Source organism: Triturus cristatus, chromosome 2_2 (genome assembly GCF_964204655.1).
Source record: "Triturus cristatus chromosome 2_2, aTriCri1.1, whole genome shotgun sequence".
Classification (NCBI taxonomy): domain Eukaryota; kingdom Metazoa; phylum Chordata; class Amphibia; order Caudata; family Salamandridae; genus Triturus; species Triturus cristatus.
Window position 1 is genome coordinate 1087947496 of NC_140582.1, and position 21889 is coordinate 1087969384.

The window sequence follows — 21889 nt, forward strand, 5'->3', positions numbered from 1 at the left end:
AGGTTTTTAAATTACTGGTGAGGTTAAGGGAAGAAACTAATTGATATTCAGTGTGAGTTATATAATATTGTTTCATTTGTATTGCATTAGCTGCAGCAGAGAGCATGTACTCACAATTAGATGGTACTTGCCCTTATAGAGAGTCAGAAGGTTATGCTCAAGGATGAGTACCACATTGATTACACAAATATTATTTATCTTCTACTTTTCAAGACTACCAGTATTTACACACAAATCCTAAAAACTAGAGATTTATTCTCATCAGGTCTATAGAAAGGGATAGATCATTATCAAATATTAAATGTTCATCTTGTCTTCAGATATCCGCTGTGACTCACAGACGTGAATGACCAGAAGAGTGATAAGCCAAAGTAATGCTATCCAGTGTCTTTGTTTTGACCTTTATCCCATTCCTCTTTCTCAGTACTGTTAGCTTAGCCTAAATGCGGCAAATGTGTGGTTCCCTCTGGATTTTATGTGGAGATTGACCAACACATGCATTGCTCCCTTTGGATTCAGACTAGAGAGCTAGTGCTTTCTGATGCAGGGTCTTTTAAGAGTTCGGCAAGGCACATTTCTGGCTAGGCTACAACAAGACCGATTTTTAACACATTTTCAGTTTACATTTGAATTTTTAAAAAAACAGACACAGATAAGCGAGAATAAAGCACACAAGTAGCAATAAAAGAAAGAGGAAAAAAGAGAATGGGGGAGCACAATGCAAAATGGGAGGCCAGAGATGGTAGGCCAACAACCCCCTCACCCCACAACCCCAACTAGGGTAAAACAAGAATAATAATTTAAAAAAAGACGCCACAACTTACAAACACTGAATTTCATTGTTAGTGTTCACAAACAAGAGGTGGCTGTTTGCTGTGTTTTTAACTGCATGCAGAGTTTGTGCTCCAATGGTGTAATTCAACCTATAAAATCTCTTCTCTATTGGGCTAGAAGACATTTGCTGTTTGTGGTAAAAATCAAGAGAGGTTGTGCTGAAAAGATAGGAATAGGAAATCAATCTTCTCACCTAGGAATACCCAGCGTGACATTCATTTCACCACGCCCTGCGAAGTGGAAGGTGTTCAGTGTCATCTGTGTGGAAGGCTCCCCGATACTCTGGGCAGCAAGAAGCCCCACTGCCTCTCCGGGGTCACACAAGGCCCGCTGCCATTTCAAATGAAGCAAGGTCTTCAATCTGAAACACAACAAAATAAACACATGTAACCTTATGGACAAGACCAGTTCAACACAAGGCATTTAAGCACATCACTCCATATTTGTACGTTTTACATTCTTCTCTTGCTCATCTTTTTGTGCACTTTGTTCCAGCTCTATGTAATTTTGCAATCCATTGATTTTCAAAACACTGTTTATTTTGATGATTGTGCTTCTAGGTGACCATCAGTTCAGGCAGAGGGAAAGTGGGGTGGGGGGGCAGGGGTTTTCAGGGGTAGAATGGAGGTAACCAGAGAGAATTAGAAAATATAGGACTGGAAGAAAAACAACTGCCTGAAACTACTACTAAAGCATATTCTTCCCCAATGACTAACTAAGCTGCAAGATAAATAAAATCCACATCCTCTTTGGAGAATAACCAGAGATTGCAGAAAAGGCAGTAGAATGCCTTTTGGACTGCAACACCAAACGACATAAGTGTAGAAGAACAAGTTACTTATTCCTTACCTTAGAATTATTCCCAGGCCTCAGACTCGAACTGGAAATTCTTCATGAGCAGCACCACTGTGCGCCGATAGTTGGCCTTATTCGGCTCAGTTGACTTAGCCTGTGCCGGAACTGCCGTTCGCAGTACCTATATAGGTGCCCCCATGCGCACTGACGTCAGTTACTTTTCATGACTTTCCACACCAGAAGCACAGAGCCACGAAGTATACTGACCACTGGTATGGATAACTAGGGCCCTGAAAGGGGAAAGGAAAATGATACTTACCAGTATGCATCTGTTCTTGGCATGTAGAGCTGCAGAGTTGTGCACTTTTGCATAGATCGCAATCTAGTTTTGGGCTCGGATGCTTGCACCTTGTTGTTGTATTGGAAGAAGTCTTTTGTAGTCACAAGATAGGTGACTCCTCCCTTGTACGATAGTGCCCATGGGCATCGACTCCATCTTCAGATTGTTTTTCGCCATAAAGGGGAATGATGGAGTTAGTAAGAAATATAAGAGATGTCCATGTAAGTGTATCTAATTTAGATAATACTGGAACAGATACAGGTCCCTGGGAGGCGGGTGGGCATGTACAACTCTGCAGCTCTATATGACAAGAACAGATGCATACTGGTAAGTAGCATTTTCCGTTCAAGGCATATGAGCTGCAGATTGTACACTTTTGCATAGACTGTATAGCAGTGTCTCCCCTAGCGGTGGTCACCTGTATCTGTTGCAGTGGTTTGAAAAAGTGTGTCAAGAACAGCCTGGCCTACAGAAGCCTGTTGCTTTGCCTGCACATCAACACTTAACTCTACTGATTGGTTAAAATGAAAAGCAGAGATTACTTTGGGAAGGAATTTTGGGTTTGTTCTAAGAACCACCTTGTTACGATGTATTTGTAAGAATGGTTCTTGTATGGTTAAAGCCTGGATCTCACTTACTCTCCTGAGAGAGGTGATTGCCACTAGGAAAGCTACTTTCCATGTAAGGAACTGCAATTCACATTTGTGTAGAGGTTCAAATGGTGGACCCATGAGCCTAGTAAGGACAATGTTTAAATTCCACACCGGAGAGGGTGGTGCTCTGGGAGGAATTACTCTTTTAAGGCCTTCCATAAAAGCTTTAATTGCAGGTATTCTAAACAGGTACAAGTGTTGTCTGTTGTGTAAGTAAGCGGCAAGAGCTGCTAGATGTAATCTTATGGATGAATATGCTAGATTACATGTCTGTAAATGCAGCAAGTAGCAAATGATGTCCTGGATTGAAGCATCCAGTGGGTCAATTTTATTGTTATTGCAGTAAATAACGAATCTTTTCCATTTTGCTGTGTAACAGGCTCTAGTAGTAGGGCGTCTAGCTTCTTTAATGATGTTCATACAGTCCGGTGGAAGGTCTAGGTAACCAAACTCTAGGGCTTCAGGAGCCAGATTGCGAGATTCAGTGGACCTGGATCTCTTATGTCTCCATGGTTCTGGGTTAGTAGTTTTGGGGAGAGACGCAGTTTTTGGTGTAGAACCACTGAGCGTTCTAGAAGAGTGGTGAACCACAGTTGCCGTGCCCATGTGGGAAAAACGAGGATCATTATGAGAGACTGTTGTCTGAGCTTGCGTATTACTAGCGGAATGAGTGGGAGTGGTGGAAAAGCATACGCAAATCTGCCTGACCAGTTCATCCATATCGCATTGCCCTTGGATGACGGGTGTGGAAACCTGGCGGCGAAGGTTGGGCATTTTGCGTTTGCGTGTGTGGTGAACAGATCTATGTCTGGGTGGCCTCACATTTGGAAAAATGGTTGAAGAACCTGTGGATGAAGTTCCCATTCGTGAATTCATTGTGTCTGATGACTGATCAGATCTGCAATCTGATTGTGTACTCCTTAAAGATTTTCTGCAAGGAGATATATGTTTTGCGGGATGGCCCATCCATATGTGTTGCGCTAGTTGATAAAGCTGCAACGAGTGTGTTCCTCCTTGTTTTTGTATGTAAAACATTGCTGTCATGTTGTCCGTCCGGACTAGGACAGTTTTGTTGAGGAGATGTGATTGGAAAGATTGTAACGCCAGGAATATTGCTAGTAATTCTAGGTGATTGATATGGAGCACTTTTTTTTGAGTGGTCTATCTGCCCTGGACTGTGTGGTTTAGGAGGTGGGCTTCCCAGCCGGTGAGGGATGCCTCTGATGTTAGTACTATCTGTGGAACTGGCTCTAGGAACGGCCGCCCCTTCGATAGGTTTTGTGTGTTCCACCACTGCAGATAGCGATGTGTACGGCTGTCCACCAACACTAGACCTGTAAGTTGACCTTGAGCCTGGTTCGACTGACGTGCTAAGCACTCTTGTAAAGGGCGCATCTGGAGTCTTGCGTGAGGGACAATGAAAATGCAAGAGGCCATCATTCCCGCTAGCTGCATAAACACTCGAGCTGGAAGGGAGCGTTGAGGTTTAAACCTTTTAATGAGGGTTTGTATACTGGCTATTCTGGCTGGATTGGGGTATGCCAGAGCTTTGAAAGTGTTTATTGTGGCCCCTAGATACTGATGTATGTAGGAGGGTTGCACGTGGGATTTGGTGTAGTTTATTGTAAACCCCAAATTGTGTAGTAGCTGAATTGTTTGGTAGGTGTGCTGTACACACTGCTTGTGTGACGTGACTTTTATTAGCCAGTCGTCCAGTTACGGGAACACATGAATGTGTTGTCTTCGCAAGTGTGCGACTACTACCGCCAGACACTTTGTGAAGACCCTGGGTGCTGTTATTACTCCAAATGGCAGGACCTTGAACTGATAGTGTTGGCCGTCCACTGTGAAGTTTAGATATTTTCTGTGAGCAGGGTGTATGGGAATATGGAAGTAGGCATCCTTGAGATCTAATGTGGTAAGGAAGTCAGTCACCTTGTTGAAGCAGTGGAAGGACTTGCTGAGGAGTGATCATGTGAAAATGATCTGACTGAATGTAGAAATTTAGGGGTCTGAGGTCCAATATTGGTCTGAGGGAGCAGTTATTTTTGGAGATTAGAAAGTACAATGAATACACCCCTGTTCCTTGATGCTCTAGGGGAACTGGTTCTATTGCGTGTTTTTGAAGCATGAGAAGCGTTAGATGTTCCAATGACATGGGACGCTGTTTGGGTGGTATGTTGGGGGGAGTAGCAGTAAGTTCCAGGCAGTAACCATACTGGATAATTTGTCTTACCCACCTGTCTGTGGTGATGGAGTTCCACACAGGTAGGAACTGTGATAGTCTTCCCCCGACTGGAGTGGAATGGTCTGAGGGAAGTCACTGTTTTGTGGTGGGGGAGTTGCGAGTGTTAGCCCTGCGTCCTCTCCCTCTGCTGTTATTGCCTCTGTAATTTCCTCTAGAATAACCTCTGTTAGGGGAGGTGTGGGTGGGATTTTTATAATTGGAAGAGGTGGTGTCCTTGCCAATAGATTTTGAGGGTCCCCTATAAAAGGAGCGATGAAAGGAACCTCTAGTAGTGGTTGTCTGTAGAGCCCCCATGGATTTGGCTCTTTCAGTGTCCTTTTCCATCTTTTCTAAAGATGTGTCCACAGTGGGTCCAACAAGTGTTCCTGATCTATGGGTTGGTTGAGGATGGTAGACTGCACTTCCTGCTTAAAATCAGAGATGCGCAACCATGCATGTCTACGCAGTAACACACTCGTGTTTATTGTGCGGGATGCTGTATCTGCTGCATTAAGAGCACATTTTATTGAGGTAGTAGTAATTAACTTTCCCTCCTGTATAAGGTTGTTTGCCTTGGTTTTATATGCGTCTGGCAGGTGTTGAATGAGTTTTTCGAGCTCATCATAGTGGGCCCTGTCGTACCTTGCTAGTAAAGCTTGTGAATTGGCAACACGCCAAAAATTTGCTGATTGAGATGCAACCCTTTTGCCTGATGCATCGAGTAACTTGGACTCTGTCTGGTGGAGGGGCCTCCCCTGTGGTTTGGGAATTTGCTCGTTTGCAGGCATTTGCTACAACCAAAGAATCCAGAGGGAGCTGGCTTTTAATGTAAGCTGGGTGACTTGGAGCTGGCTTATACTTTCTCTATTCTAGGGTTAATAACCTTAGCCCTAACTGGGTCTTTGAAAATGTCAGGGGCATGTTTGATCATCCCTTTCAGCATAGGGAGAGTGTCTGTTGACTTTTGAGGCTGAGCGAATGTCTCCAGTAAAATGTCCTACTCCTGGGGGTCTGAATGTAGGTGGACCCAATGGTATTGTGCAGCTCTATTTATTATTTGCGCAAATCCTATACTATCATCTGGGGGGATGGTCTGGAGGGGTATGAATCTGGCTGGGGCACATCTGGGACATTGTAATCGTCCCCAGGGTCCCTAGGTGTAATACTGTGGATATCATCATCATTATCTGTATTATGTGGTGAGTGTGTGTCGTCATCATCACCTCCAATGTCATCATCGTCCCCTTGTGGTGAAAAAGCAGGCACTGGAGAGTGTGCTGGAGAAGGTACAGTGTTTAAAGGCTTTGGAGAGAAAGGCCTCATAGGTGAGGTGGAAGAGTCTTTCTTCTTGGAGGGTATATCAGGTGTCCAACTCCCTTTTGTTAGGTGGAATAGAAATGACCTGTTCAGTAATGGGGTCAATTTGAAGTGTTCTTTGTTTAGGATCTGGTAGATCTGGATGAAAAAGTTCTTTGGATCCACTATCTATTTTTGGTGCCGAAGACTTCGGCTCAGAGTGGTGTTTTGACTTGTCCTCTTTAGCTTTAGGAGGTGTTTTTGTCTCATTTTGCCGTGGTGGAGTTTTCGACCCAGACGGCTTAGCCTATATTTTGGGTTTCGAAGGTTTGTGCTTCGGCGTCGACGAGTCGACCTTGGGTTTCGGTGCCGAAGATTCTGTCGTGGGCGGGACCTTAGGCTTATGCTTCGGTGCCAACGATGGTTTGTGTGAATCATGTAATGGCTGGCTCGATCCCGAGCTGCCTGAAGGCTTTGGATGCTTCGGAGCCGGGCCCGGAGGCGGGGGCTTCTGAAGACTTATCTCGTGCCGACCGAAACCCGAAGGTGAGGGTGTGACCGGAGCCTTTTGTTTTTTCGGGGCAGGGGCGTCAGTACTCACGCTCCGTTGACCTGGAGTAATCATCCAGTCGTCTGATTCCGATTCGTCTCCTTCGGAGGTGTTCGTCTCCTGTGTCTGGATCATCTGAGCCTGCCTCGAAGGTGTTCTCTGGCGCCGGAACGGTTGACCTGGACATTTCGTGTCGTCGGGCCCGGCAATCACGTATAGTCTTTTTGGACCTGAAAGAGTCACAGGCCTGGCAGTGTTGACTCTCGTGTTCTGGCGAGAGACAAAGGTTGCAGACCTCGTGGAGATCTATGTGTGAGAATTTAGCCCCACATTTCTTGAATGGAGTCCTTTCCATAAGCTGGTTGATGGCGCCGATCGGCCCAACAGCCCACGTAGACGACCGGACTCGAGAATGTCTTCTGAACCAGATGCACTTGGAGAGGGATTTACGATCGAGAAAATACCGTAGAGCGGTGGGAGTTTTCTGCGCGTCGAAGGGGAATCGAACGACGTCGACCCGGAGCGCAGCAAATTACATCCGAACCCGATGGCGGAAAAAGATGGAGTCGATGCCCATGCGCACTATTGTACAAGGGAGGAGTCACTTATCTCGTGACTACAAAAGACTTCTTCCAAGACAACAACAAGGTTCAAGCATCCGAGCCCAACACTAGATGGCGATCTATGCAAAAGTGTACAATCTGCAGCTCATATGCCTCGAACAGCCCTGTTCCTAGAAATCAGTCGGCAGAGTGGGGAAGATAGATGGGTCGGTAAGAAATCTGTGTACCAGATAAGGCATTATCGAAGGCAAGAAACTTGTTCATCTGCTAGAGACTTCTAGCAGCAGATTCCTTACCTTAATACAGACACCCAAGCACTACCGTACAGGAGGTGGGTCTGCCGACCAATTTCACATGAGTGAAGTGCTGCAGGACTGAACGGGCAAAGACCTGACTCTTTAGAAAGTAGTGTTTGGTGAATGTGAGCAAGGAAGCCCACCTTGCTGCCTAGCAGATGTCCAGGAACGCACTCTGCAAGCTAACACGGGATGTTTATGGATTTAAAAAGCACATTAGTGCCCGAAGGCTTCCCAGCGCTGGGGAGAAGGTGCAGTCAGGTCGAAGAGGTAATCGGGGAAAGAGCCATGTTTTACATTTTTTCCAAAATACCAGTTCATCTTTTAGCAGTCATGTTTCTTTAGGTAGGGAGTTCCACAGGCTAGGGGACAGATGTGCGAAGGATCTTTCTCCCCTTTATCCTCGTCTTTTTCTTGAGCAGATCTGATCTGAGGATTTTAGAGATCTACCAGGTACATAAGGAACAACAAGCTTTTTTATTTGGGCCGGGCCTTTGTTGTTCATGGCTTTAGAGACAATAAAAAGTGATTTAAATTTAATCCTGGCTTGGATCGGGAGCCAATGCTGTATTTTCAGGGCGACTTTCGCCAAGTTTTGTCTGGGAATGCCTAGCAGTATCCTGGCGGCAGCATTCTGAAACAGCTGTAGTCTGTTCACTACATATTGGGGGGCCCCCAGATAGATCAACCGTGATATCACCATGGCCTGAACCACAGTTCTCCGGGTTTGTTCCGGGATAAGCGGTAGAATCTTCCAGATCATGCAGAGTATTCTAAAACATGTGGCTACCAGTTTTTTGGCTTTTGTCTCCATCAAAAGGCTGTGGTCTAACTATATTCCCACATTCTTTACAGAATCTTTTGGGACTGGGGGGTTGCCTAGTTCTGGAGGCCAGAGGATGAAGATTCTAGGAACAGACTTATTTCCCAGGAACATAAGTTCTGTTTTTTCTCCATTCAGTTTTAGGCTGCACTTGTTGATCCATTCTGCTACTTTTACCATGCAGGGGGGCAAATTGGTGTGTATGGTTTGTGGGCCCTCAGACACTGATAGTACCAACTGGGTATCATCTGCGTATGGTACAACAGATAACCCAAATTCATGCACTATTTTTGCCAAAGGTTGCATGTACAAATTGAATAGTGTGGGACTCAGGGCGGATCCCTGTGGTACTTTACACAATATTTGCAGGATATCTGAGAGGTGCACACCTTCCATTATCTGGAAGGATCTATCTTCTAGGAATGAGGACAGCCATTTCAGCACAGTGTCTGGGATGCACGCTTCCTCTAACCTGAGGGTAATGGTGTTGTGATCAACCATGTCAAAGGCTGCACTTAGATCCAGAAGCAAGATTGCCGCTACACACCCCTGATGTAGGATTCCCTTGAGTTCCTCCGTGACCACCAGCAGGGTGCACTCCGTACTATGCTGTGCTCTGAAACCCATTTGGGTGTGGTGCAACACCTCATTTTCTTCCAGAAATCGGGACAAGGTCTGACCGACATGCTTTTCTGCTTTTTTGCCTAAGAAAGGTAGAAGTGAGATGGATCGATAATGCCCCGTATCTAATGGATCTAAGTGAGGTTTCTTCAGCAGTGGTGGAACTATGGCGTGTTTCCATGTTTTGGGAATTACCCCTTGTCTGAGAGAAAGTGCGAGAAGTTCAGCTGTTGTATTCATTGTAGCTTTATCTCCCTGCAGTAGGATGTGTGGCGGAACCGGGTCTTGCGGAGAACCGGATGTAATATTCTATAGGATCAAGGTCATGGCTTCCTCATTTAACTCTGTGAAATGATCTAAACTTGGCCCCGTTTCGTTCCTGGAATAGCAAGGATCCCTGTTTGCTCAGCAGAGTTGTCTGAATCAGTGTTCCCTTGAAGGGAATTGTATATTTTTTTCACCTTGTTTTTAAAAAACCTTGCGAGCTCGTTGCATCTTTCTTTGGAGTAGTGGCAGCTTTAGCTCTGGTGGAATAAGCACACAAACCCTCAGGGGGTTGCTTCTTAGTCAATACGTAGCAGATTTTTATGCACAGTACAGTCCATTGTATCCTTCTGTACTGCCCATCTTTTCTTCGTTCAGACATACCCCACGAAGAGTTGGTCGTCCATCCAGAACTGTCTTGTGCAGTTAAGGTGGAACGACAGCGCTCTTTCTAGGGCCAGATGGTGAAGCTGCTCTTCTTCCTCGGAGGGATAAGGCAGAACGTAAAAAGTAGTCACAGTGACGGTTTGGCCCACATGAAATGGACTGACCACTTTCGGAAGAAAAGAAGTTCCAGTACAAAGCACCAGTTTCTCTGGGTAAATGTTAAGATAAGTGTCCCTGAGTGAGAGCTGCCTTGGAAACTCCAGCGAGCAGAATTCCTGACATTGCTCATTCTCATTGGTGGCAAACAGATCTAACCAGGGCTCTCCCCACTGCTGAAAGAGACCTTACACTACCTCTGGATGGAAATGCCATTCGTGATCCCCTAGGCAGCTTCGGCTGAATTTGTCCGCCCTGGCATTCACAGAACCCGCCAGATGTAGAACCACCAGGGATATGCCCTGCTGTTCTATCCCTGTCCAGAGACGCAGGGCCTCTTGACAAAGAGTCTACGACCCCAAACCACCCTGCTTGTTGCAGTACCTAATGCACTTGCCTTCCCTGGATGGAGGGCAGAAAGGCGTTCAATACCAATCGGATCGCTCGGAGCTCCAACAGGTTGATATTGAGTCCGGGTTCCACCGAAGTCCCTGTTCTCCACCTCACCCAGATGGCCGCCCCATCCCAGCAATGAGGCATCAGTTACTACAGATCTGGCTGTTGAAGGGAGAGGGGTCTGCTGCTGATCCAATCTCGGTTTGTAAGTCACCACAGCAGGTCCTCCACAGTTCCTTCCAAGATCTGGACCTTGTCGGAGAGATTCCTCTGATGCTGTGCCCACTGTAACTTCAGGTCCCACTGCAGAGCCTGCATATGCCAATGGGCATGTGTGACATGCAGGATGCAGGAGGCCAAGAGGCCCAGCAACCTCAGAGTCAGTCTCACCGATATCCAGGATAGAGGCTGAAACATCGGTATAACAGCCTGAAACTGCACAGTGTCCAGAACAGCTCAGATGAAAGGAAGCATCTGAGAGGAAGTCAGGTGCGACTTTGGCACGTTGATAGCGAACCCCAGTGAATGCAGGAAGTCCGCCGTAGTCTGGAGGAGGGTAACAACAGCCTTTGGTGAGCCCACCTTCAACAGCCAGTTGTCGAGATAGGAGACGACTGGCAAACCTGATCTCCACAGATGAGCTGCAACCACCGCCTTCAGCTTGGTGAACACATGAGGTGGGCTGGTGAGGCCAAAGGGGAGCACAGCATACTGAAAATGCTTGTGGCTCACCGTGAACCGCAGGTAATGCCTCTGGGCAGGCAGCACGGGAATGTGGAAATATGCGCACTGCAAGTCCAATGCCACCATCCAGTCTCCCGGATCCAGGGCAGACAAGACCTGAACAAGAGTGAGCAGCATGAATTCCTCCTTCTTGAGTAAGAAATTGATAGAGAGGAGGTGGAGGATAGGACTAAGGCCTTCTTGGGCACAAGAAAGTAGTGGGAATAGCAACCATGACGTATTTCTGGCGCCGGCACTCTCTCTCTGTGGCTCCTTTGGCCAAAAGAGCTGTCACTTCCTGGCGGAGAAAAGTGGTCCTCTGTCATAAGTAAGTGGCATGAAGGGTGGGGAAGTCTCGAAGGGGAGGGAGTAACTACTTGAGACAACCTTTAAAACACACGTCTAATGTTTAGGGCTGCCATTTGGCAGGTGATGTTGAATCCTGCCACCCCCTGGATGCCCATGATGGTACACGGGCAGGCTAGGAAGGTTTGGAGACGACAGCTGCTGGGGGTGGCGAGGGGACTGACCTGACCGCTGGCCACCCGACCCACAGGGCCAGTAAGTACCACATCCACGGCCATGCAGATGCTGGAAAGCTTGCACGCATCGGTGGCTGGGCGGGTAATGACGCAGCTGCACGCCATTCTGTGGCCGCGAAAAGTGGATCACAGAAAGGCTCAAGGACCTGGCCGTAGCCCTGTTGTCCTTAAAACACTTCAGTGCCAATTCCCCTTTATCTTCGAAGAGACAAGACTATCAAAAGGCCTGTCCATGAGTGAGGGCACCTCCAGAAAAGCCAGTAGTCCTCAACAAGGCGTGGCGTCGCAGGATCACTGTCGACGAAACCACTCTGCCTATTGAGTCGGTGCTCTCTGGTCCACAGCAAATGGTGAACTTAGCAGCATCCCTCCCTTCGGCAACAGCCTGGAGAGCAAGGCCTGAGCCTCCTCCAGAACTGTTGGCAGCACCTGCTCAAAAATATCCCACAGGATGTGGGAATAGCAGCCCAAAAGACACACGATGTTCACAGACCGCTGTGCCAAGCTGGCGGAAGAAAACATCTTCTTTACCAAATTGTACAGCCGCTTGGATACAATGTCCAGGGGTGGGGTAGGGAATGCACCAGAATTTGCATGGGACATTGAGGCTTGGGCCACCAAGCTCTCCGGGGTAGGGTGTTGGGTGAGGATGTTTGGGCTCCCTAGAGCAGGGCGGTGGTGGCGGTCAATCGTCCTATTCTCAGGAGCCCCTGAATTGGGCTTGGACCAGGTCCCAAATTAGACGTCCGTTAGGGTTTCGTTCAACAGGAGTAGCAGTTCTGAGGGGGACACTCGGTTGCAGAACCTCTGTCAAGATATTTGTCTTGACTGCCACTAAGGTCAAGGACCTCAGCCGCCCTCCACACCGCCATAGCATAGGATGTTCCCTCCTCCTTAACCATGGTATGGGTGAAAGCCGGCCAGTATCTGGAGACATGTCCAGTCCACTGGCTTCACCCAGATCCTCACACCAGTCCCTATTTCCTTATAAAGCTGGTATTCGTCAGGGTCCAGTGACCCTTCCCATTCCTCCCGGAGTCCTAGCCCGTAAGACTAGGGCTCAGGCTCCAGTCGGCACCGGATGGCGCCCCATCGGTTCAGTGTTGAGGATGAGAGTAGCACCAGCGGCCCCGGGAGTGTCAGCCTCTGGACCGGCGCCAAGAAAGGTCAGGATGGTATGATCAGTGCTGGTTCAGTTGAATCTGTGGATCCCTGTGGCTTGACTGGCACCGGGGATGTAGCCGCCGATGTGAATCCAGAATGGGCCTTTCTGAACCCTCGGGCCCAAATGCGCGTCGGAGGGAACAGCCGTCCATTTATGAGCTGAACAGCCTCATAGAATTCGCTGAGTTGGGCGAGGGTTGGTCCAACACCCAGGAACTCGGGAAGGCGTGGAGACGGTCTAGGCGCAGACTGAACAGTGTAGCCAGACCTCAACTGGCGATGCTCCCTTGTCTCGACCTGGAGTGCAACAACCACTTCAGGCTCTGCGACTGCTCCCAGGACCTTTCTATCAACCAGGACCTTAATCGTCGTGGCGTAGCATGTCAAGCCACCAGAAGCTTGAGGGTTAAGATCACTCCCTCAAGGCCTTGGGGTCTATGGCACAGCAGTCAGGGCAGGCCTTTGGCCGTGATACCGCTCGAGACACCAGAGGCAAACAAGATGCGGGTCAGTTACCGACATCTGTGGGTGACAGGCGCTGCAGGGCTTGAAGCCGGCCTTCTTAGAGGAGGTAAGACCTCAAAAAAGACTTCGACACATCGTCCAAAAAACCTAGTAAAAAAAATTATTAAGTGGGTCTGCACTGGCTGGCGTGAAAAGAACAGACATCAGCACGCCTGGGTCATGCCTATATAGGTGAACGTAATTTCCGGCGCGGGCGGCACCAACACACGAAGCTGAACAATGCTACCTACCATCACACAGGGATACTGCTCACAAAAAATTGCCGGATGAAGTCTGATGCCTAGGGATAATTCTATGGTCCGGAATCTGCAGTTAGAAGTCTCTATCAGATTTATATTACAAAACCTATGAACATCCAATGAGTTGAGCCAATAAAGTGACATATCATTGAATTGAAAAGGTTGTTAATGGGAGCGTGAAAAACACAGTGCAGAGAAAGGAGAGGTAAAGAAAGGCTTGTGAAGCTTGGGGCTTGAGCAATTTGCCCTAGTAATAAAGGAAAATGCTACTTACCAGTATGCATCTGTTCTTGGCATGTAGAGCTGTGGGTTCGTATACTTGTGCATGGATCGCCATCTGGTGTTGGGCTCGGATGTTTGCACTTTGTTTTTGTCTTGGAAGAAGTCTTTTGTAGTCACGAGGTAGGTGACTCCTCCTTAGGACGATAGTGCCATGGAGGGTTAGGATGGAGTTAGTAAGAAATAGAAAAAGATGTCCATGTGTAATGTATCTAAGTGAGATAATACTGGAACAGATAGAAGTATCCGGGGAGGCGGGTGGGCGTATACGAATCTACAGCTCTACATGCCAAGAACAGATGCATACTGGTAAGTAGCATTTTCTGTTCGAGCCCTATGAGCTGTAGATCGTATACTTGTGCATAGACTATACAGCAGTTACCTCCTTAGCGGTGGCTACCTGTATCTGTTGCAGTGGTTTGAAAAAGTGTTTTTAATACAGCCTGGCCCACACTAGCTTGTTGCTTTGCCTGCACATCTAGACAATAGTGTTTTGTGAAAGTGTGCGGTGTAGCCCATGTTGCTGCTTTACAAATATCATTTATGGGAATGTTCCCTAGGAATGTCATAGAAGCCCCTAGTTTGCATGTGGAATGTGCTCTAGGGGGAATGGATAATGTACGCTTTTCTTTTTGGAAGCATATCTCGATGCATTTAACGATCCACCTGGCAATTCCCGCTTTTGATATAGAATTGCCTTTATGTGGTGGTCAAAAAGCTACAAAAAGTTGTTTAGTTTTTCTGAAAGTTTTTGTCTTTTCAATGTAATCAAGGATAGCTCTTTTGAAGTCAAGTGTATGAAGAGCCCGTTCTGCTACTGAGTCTGGTTGAGGAAAAAAGACTGGCAGTTCAACAGACTGGTTGAGGTGGAAAGCAGAAACGACTTTTGGTAAGAATTTAGGGTTTGTCCTAAGAACCACTTTGTGGTGATGTATTTGCAAAAATGGTTCTTCTATGGTTAATGCCTGGAGTTCACTAACTCTTCTGAGAGATGTGATCGCTACAAGGAAAGCTAATTTGCATGTGAGAAATTGCAACTCACATTTATGTAAAGGTTCAAACGGAGAACCCATGAGCCTGGTAAGGACAATGTTTAGGTTCCACTGTGAAGAGGGTGAGACTCTGGGAGGAATTATCCTTTTGAGGCCTTCCATGAATGCTTTGATGGCAGGTACCCTAAACAATCACAAGTGTTGTCTGTTTTGTAGATAAGCGGCTATGGCAGCAAGATGTAATCGTATAGATGTGTATGCGAGATTACATTTTTGTAGATGCAAGAGATAACAAATAATGTTTTGGATTGAAGCATCTAGTGGATTGATTGTGTTTTTATTACAGTAGATAACACATCTTTCCCATTTAGCTGCATAGCAGGTTCTAGTGGTAGGACGTCTAGCCTCTTTAATGATATTCATACAGTCTGAGGGAAGGTTGAGGTAACCAAACTCTAACACTTCAGGAGCCAGATTGCTAGGTTCAATTGAGCTGGATCGGGATGCCTTATCTCTCCGTGGTTCTGCATGAGAATCTTTGGGCAAAGGTGCAACTTTTGATGTGGAACTACTGAGAGTTCCAGCAGGGTTGTGAACCATGGTTGTCGGGTCCATGTTGGAGCAACTAGGATGATTGTGAGACTGTTGTTTGAGCTTGCGCACCACTAAGGGAATGAGAGGGAGAGGCGGAAAAGCGTACGCAAATCTGCCTGACCAGTCATCCATATCGCATTGTCTTTGGACAATGGGTGTGGATACCTGGAGGCGAAGCTTGAACATTTTGCGTTTAAATGTGTGGAGAACAGATCTATGTCTGGGTGGCCCAACATCTGAAAAAACAGATGAAGGACTTGCGAATGAAGTTCCGATTCGTGGATTTGCTGTCTCTGACGACTGAGCAGATCCGCAATTTGATTGTGTTGCCCTGGAAGATGTTCTGCTAGGAGGTATAATTTTTGAGGAATGGCCCATCTCCATATGCTTTGCGCTAGGCGGGAAAGCTGCAGAGTGTGTGTGTGTCCCCCTGTTTTTGTATAGTACATTGCTGTCATATTGTCCGTACGAACGAGGACAGCTTTCTGTACGAGATGGTTTTGGAATGATTTTAAAGCTAGAAAAATCACCAGTAACTCGAGGTGATTGATGTGGAGCGGTTTTTGCTGATGAGTCCACATACCCTGAATGGTATGGTTTAGGAGATGAGCTCCCCATCCAGTGAGTGATGCGTCCGTCGTGAGCACTATCTGTGGAACTGGGTCTAGGAACGGCCAACCTTTGTTCCACCACTGCAGAGAGCAATGTGTGCGGCTGTATACTAACACCAGATCTGTAAGGTGACCTTGAGCCTGTTTCCACTGACTTGCTAAACATTCCTGTAATGGACGCATTTGGAGTCTTGCATGAGGTACGATTAAAATGCAAGAGGCCATCATCCCTATTAGTTGCATAAACACTCGAGCTGGTAGTGAGTGTTGAGGTTGCACTTTTGTTATGAGAGCCTGCATGGTGGCTATCCTGGCTGGATTGGGGCATGCAAGGGCTTTTGAAGTATCTATTGTGGCGCCTAGATACTGTTGGGTGTGGGATGGTTGAATATGTGACTTGGTGAGGTTTACTGTGAATCCCAAGTCGTGCAGCAGCTGGATTGTTTTGTGTGTGTGGTGTACACAATCGCTGCAGGACTTGGCTTTTATTAGCCAGTCGTCAAGGTAAGGAAACACATGAATGTGTTATCTTCGCAAGTGAGCTGCTACTACTGCAAGACATTTTGTGAAGACTCTGGGTGCTGTAGTCACACCGAAGGGGAGCACTTTGAACTGGTAGTGCTGGCCGTCCACTACAAACCGTAGATATTTCCTGTGAGCAGGGTGAATAGGAATGTGAAAGTAGGCGTCCTTGAGATCTAAAGTGGCAAGGAAATTGCCTTGTTGGAGCAATGGGAGGACCTGTTGTAGAGTGACCATGTGAAAGTGGTCGGATTGTATCTACTGGTTTAAAGGTCTGAGGTCTAATATTGGTCTGAGAGTACCGTCCTTTTTTGATATGAGAAAGCAAAGGGAGTAAACCCATGGGCCTTGATGGTGTATGGGAACCTGTTCTATTGCGTGCTTTTGCAAGAGAGAGAGAAACTCTTGATTTAGAAGCGTAAGATGTTCTGTGGACATCGGACGATGTTTGGGTGATATGTGTGGAGGGGAGGAAGTGAGTTCCAGGCAGTAACAATACTGGATAATTTGTCTCACCCACCTGTCTGTGGTGATGGCGTTCCAGACAGGTAGGAACTGTGACAGTCTTCCCCCGACTGAAGTTGAATGTTCCAGGGGAAGTGGAGGGAAGTCACTGTTTTGTGCTAGGGGAGGAGCGGGTGTTATTACCGCGGCCTCTTCCTTTGTTGTCATTTCCTCTGTACCCCCCTCTCAAATATCCTTTGTTAACCCCTTGAGTGCCCATGACGAGATGGTCTCGTCATGGGCCGCGGTTGCGCTGTGCCCATGACGAGACTATCTCGTCATGAACCCCGCCCGCTAATTCAACACCCGGCACAGGGCGGGGAAAGGGCGGGGCACACAAGGGGTTAAAGGAAGTTTGAGTGGGGCTTTTGTATGAAGAGGAAGTGTTGTCTGTCGCAATGGTTTTGGAGGCGCCCCTATAAAAGGAGCGACAAAAGGAGCCTCTTTTTGTTGATAACTGTAAGGCCTCCATGGATTTAGCTGTTTCTGTGTCTTTTTTCATCCTCTCTAAAGATGTGTCCACACTAGGCCCAAATAAGTGTTCTTGATCAAAAGGCTGATTAAGAATTTGAGACTGCACCTCCTGTTTAAAGCCAGATATGCGTAGCCATGCGTGCCTGCGCAGTAATACGCTTATGTTAACGGCACGAGAGGCTGTGTCCACTGCATTGAGAGCACATTTAATAGAGGTATTCCTAATTAGCTTTCTCTCTTGTATGAGGTCGTTAGCTTTTGACTTGTATTGATCTGGAAGGTGTTGCATTAGTGTCTCGAGTTCATCATAATGCGCCTGTCATACCTGGCTAGCAAAGCTTGGGCGTTGGCAATGCGCCAGTAATTTGCTGCCAGTGACGCAACCCATTTACCAGATGCGTCCAATAATTAAGATTCCTTATCCGGAGGAGGGGCAACACCTGTTGTTGGGAATTTGCCAGTTTACGGGCATTTGACACACTAGAGAATCTAGAGGAAGTTGCCCCTTGATATAAGCTAGGTCACTTGGAGCTGCTTTGTATTTTTTATCAATCCTGGGGTTGAGAACTCTAGCCCTGACGGGGTCTTTAAACACATCAGGGGCATGTTTAATGATACCTTTCAACATAGGTAAAATACTTGTGACTGTGTGAAAGTCTCTACTGAAAAGTCTTACTCCAAAGGGTCTGAGTGTAATTGTACACCATGATATTTGGCTGCCCTGTCTATGAGTTGCGCAAAACCTATGTTATCATCTGGAGGGGATGGTTTAGATGGGTGTGAGTCTGGCTCAGGTATACCTGGGACTTTAATCGTCCCTGGGGTCAGGTGGTGGTATACTGTGGATGTCATCATCCCCTTTTGGGTCTACATCCCCATTTCCATCCCCACCACCCTAGTCATCCTCATCATCTTGTGGTGCAGGTGAAGGAGGAGGTAATGGAGAGTGTGCTGGAGAAAGTGGTATAGTTGGAAGAGCTGGGGGGGAGAGGAGGGTCTGAAAGACGATGTTGCTATGTCTTTCTTCATTAAGGGTACCTCAGGTGCTTCAGAGGTGTCCAATTTTCTTTTTCTAGGTGGTATTGCGGTTACATGACCTGTAACCGGGTCAATGTGTAGGGTTTTCGGTTTCAGAACCGGTGGATCTGGTCGAAACAGGTCTTCGGAGCCAGTGTCTTTTTAAGGCACCGATGATTTGGGTTCCTTAGATTTAGTCTCTTTAAGAGGGGTCTTGGTCTCCCTATGCTTTAGTGGAGTTTTCGATTCCGAAATCTTCTTCGGCTTCGAAGATTTATGTGGTTTTTTGGGGTCCGAGGGCTTGTCCTCAGTGTTTTTCGGTGCCGAAGGGCTCGGCGTCTAAACCGTCTTCGGTGCCAATGTAACAGGGCGTAGCACTGTGTCTGTTTTCGGCTTATGTTTCGGTGCCAGGGGTTGTTTTCCGGAACCGGTACGCAGCTGACTCGATCCCGAGCCGCCTGAAGGCTTTTCTTTGTGCTTCGCAGCCGGGCCCGAGCGCGTGGCATCTGAAGGATTATCCCGGTGTCGACCTGAGTCGGAAGGCAAAGGTGTTACCAGAGCCTTATCTTTTGTTTTAGATGGGGCAGAGGGGTCGAGGTCGGTACTCACGATCCGTTGACCTGGAGTAACCGTCTGATCCTCTGCATCTGGCTCGTCTTCCTCGGAGACGTTGATGTCTTCATCCTCTGTTTGTTGTTCTTGCTGAACCTTGGGGCCTGATTCGAAGATGGCGCCAAAGCAGTTGATCGGGACATTATGTGACATCGAGCCCGGCGATCACGTATAGTCTTCTTTGATCTGAAGGAAGCACAGGCCTCACAGTCTTTGTCCTGGTGTTCTGGAAAGAGGCAGAGGTTACAGTCCTCGTGGATATCCGTGTGTGGGAATTTAGCACCACACAGGGGGCTTTTTTTAATGGAGTTCTTTCCATTGACTGCAGGGCCTGGTGGCGCAGATGGGCCCAACGACCCGCTTCGACGACCGGAATGGAAGTTTTTGATGATTTTTTAGATGAGTGTCGAAAGGGAACGTGATTGAAACAATACCGTTGAGCGGTGAGGGGTTGCGCGTCAAAGGGCGGCCGAGCACGATACCGACCCGGAGCGCAGCAATTCACATCTGAACCTGATGACGGAAAAAAACAATCTGGAGATGGAGTCGATGCCCATGCGCACTACTGTCCCAAGGAGGAATCGCCTACCTCGTGACTACAAAAGACTTCTTCCAAGACAAAAACTAAGTGCAAACATCCGAGCCCAACACCAGATGGTGATCTATGCACAAGTATACGATCTACAGCTCATATGCCTCGAACACATATTTTTTTTAATTCAACTGTATTTTATTGAAATATCAGAAGGCAATGCAAACACAACCAGGTAAAGTGCATAGAACATCACATGTTGATCGGACAATCAAGCGAACCAACTTTTAGAATTAGACTTATATAATGAAAACAGGAGATCCTCCCTCCCCCACCAACCTCGCCTCCCTCTCTGTCAAGTCCCACCCAATAAATCCACAATAGTTCTAGCGGTTCCTCCCACACAATACTCACAGATGAAAAGTGCATCAGCCCGCTACACAATCCCATGGCTGATAAAGGTTCTCATATCATACCTCCATAACCTCCAGTGCCCCCCTCTCTCCTAAAATATAAACCTCAGGGAATGCAACCATCTTGGACACTGTAAGAAGCAGGACTTCTCTTTGTAGATATGCCCCCACTTTTAGCCCCCATTTAAACTACTAGATGCTGATTTTCAACTCTGACAGGGCTCTGAGGCCTGTTAACCAGGCACCAGTGCAAGTGTTATTTCCCCTAAAAACAAAGAGCTAAATTGTAACCCCATTAGCAAGGACTTTGGTACCCTTGTAAGTCCCTGGTAAATGATACCTATGGTATCCAGGGCATGGGTACTAAAGGGGGTCCCTATGGGCTGCAGCATGTATTATCCCACCCAAAGGGATCCACACAAAAACTATATGCAGACGGCCATTGCAGGATGTGTTAAAGGCCGCAAGCCCTTCTGAAAACACGACAATGTCCACTCCCTCTGAGCAATGCCAAAGTACACTTCATGTACTATATGTAAGTCACCAAGACAGAAGGCCTTGTGAGCCCTAAGGCAGGATGCATTGTAATGCATGTGATCGCATATATGGATAAGCAGATATTCCTCTGTGATACCCGATTCCATTACTAAGGCATTGCAAGTGATCAGTCAGCCATGTTAAAGGTATGTACTGGGTACTAGTCATTATGAGTCTCCCAGCTCAGTATCAGATTTATTGTACATGCATCTAGAGGGCACCTCAGAGGTGCCCCCTGAAGCCCTACTTGTTCTCAAGTGTGCTGGTAGCAAGTGTGCTGGCTGACTGGTATCGTCCAGCCTGCCACCACAGACACGTTTCTGACCCCCTGTAGGGGACAGCCAGTGTTCTCAGAGGCCAGAAATAATGCGTGCTCCGGAGGAAGGTGTTCACACCTCCTCCAGCAGAATCGCTAGTGAAATCAGCAAATCAAGGACAGAGGCTTCAAAGCCTCAGCCGCCTTGCGGTGGAGACCATGGCTTCCCCCCAGACCTGGGGAACGCCACTCCCCTACCTGGAGGCCCATTTGGCATCAGAGTAAGCAGGAAATTAGATAGTTAGGAGATGTGTTTCACTCCCCGGCTAGGCACACCTATAGTGGACAGCTGGTTAGTCTGTCAGGAATATGCTCACTCTCCACAGGAAGTGGTCATATAGAGGGTGTAGTTACCATAGGGGTAATTATCCCATTGGCTACTAACCTACCCTCCCCTAAATGCCCCTAAATTCAGTATTTAGGGGTGCCCTTGACACCAGGAACTCAGATTAGTCGACTGGGAACCAAAGGAAGGCTAAAGAAGAGTCGAGGTCGTTATAACAGAGTTCGTGCACCGAAATTTGCGACAAACCCTACCTGGCTGCTTGCACCACGACAATTACAAAGACGACTCATACCGAAGCTGTACCGCCTCCCCAAGTCCTTGGACGACTATTCTCCCCTTCAACAACCAAGCAACACCTCCCTTGGGGAGGAGGCGCAACCCCCCTGTATCTGCAGGCACCGACCGCATCAACACGGTATTTGGTCTTGCGGGCCACCGGGCCCACCCAGGGAGCAACTCACCAGGAAGAGGTTGTCGTGAGTCCAGGAGGTCAGCCCTGTCACGTACACCAAGTTTTGAGACACTGACCCCTCCAGGAGGGTCTCAGGACCAATACCATGGCAACTACCAAGGTGTGTTGCATTTCCAGACACCACTGATGCCAACACAGACCTGCCATTGAGGGACTACAGGATCCACAAGGCCTTCATCGTGAGTGGCCCAGCTTCCCTGTTTCCTCTGCCTCTCCAGGTCACCCAAGACAACTGAGAGCATCTAACTACAGCAACCCGCCGGACAAAACACTTCTGTACCGCAGCCCCCCAGCCTGGGTGAAAACAAATCGACTGTGTCCCTGTGCTCCAGAG

At 47.6% G+C, this 21889-nt stretch overlaps 1 protein-coding gene across 1 annotated transcript in view; it reads right to left on the bottom strand.

Annotated features, from left to right (window-relative positions):
* The window catches only part of POLR1A (RNA polymerase I subunit A), a 604540-nt gene that overhangs the window by 68977 nt on the left and 513674 nt on the right, over positions 1-21889 (bottom strand). The window contains exon 25 of the mRNA XM_085642615.1: positions 1028-1195. Coding sequence (XP_085498741.1) covers positions 1028-1195 — 168 coding nt within the window. The remainder of the gene's footprint in view (positions 1-1027; positions 1196-21889) is intronic.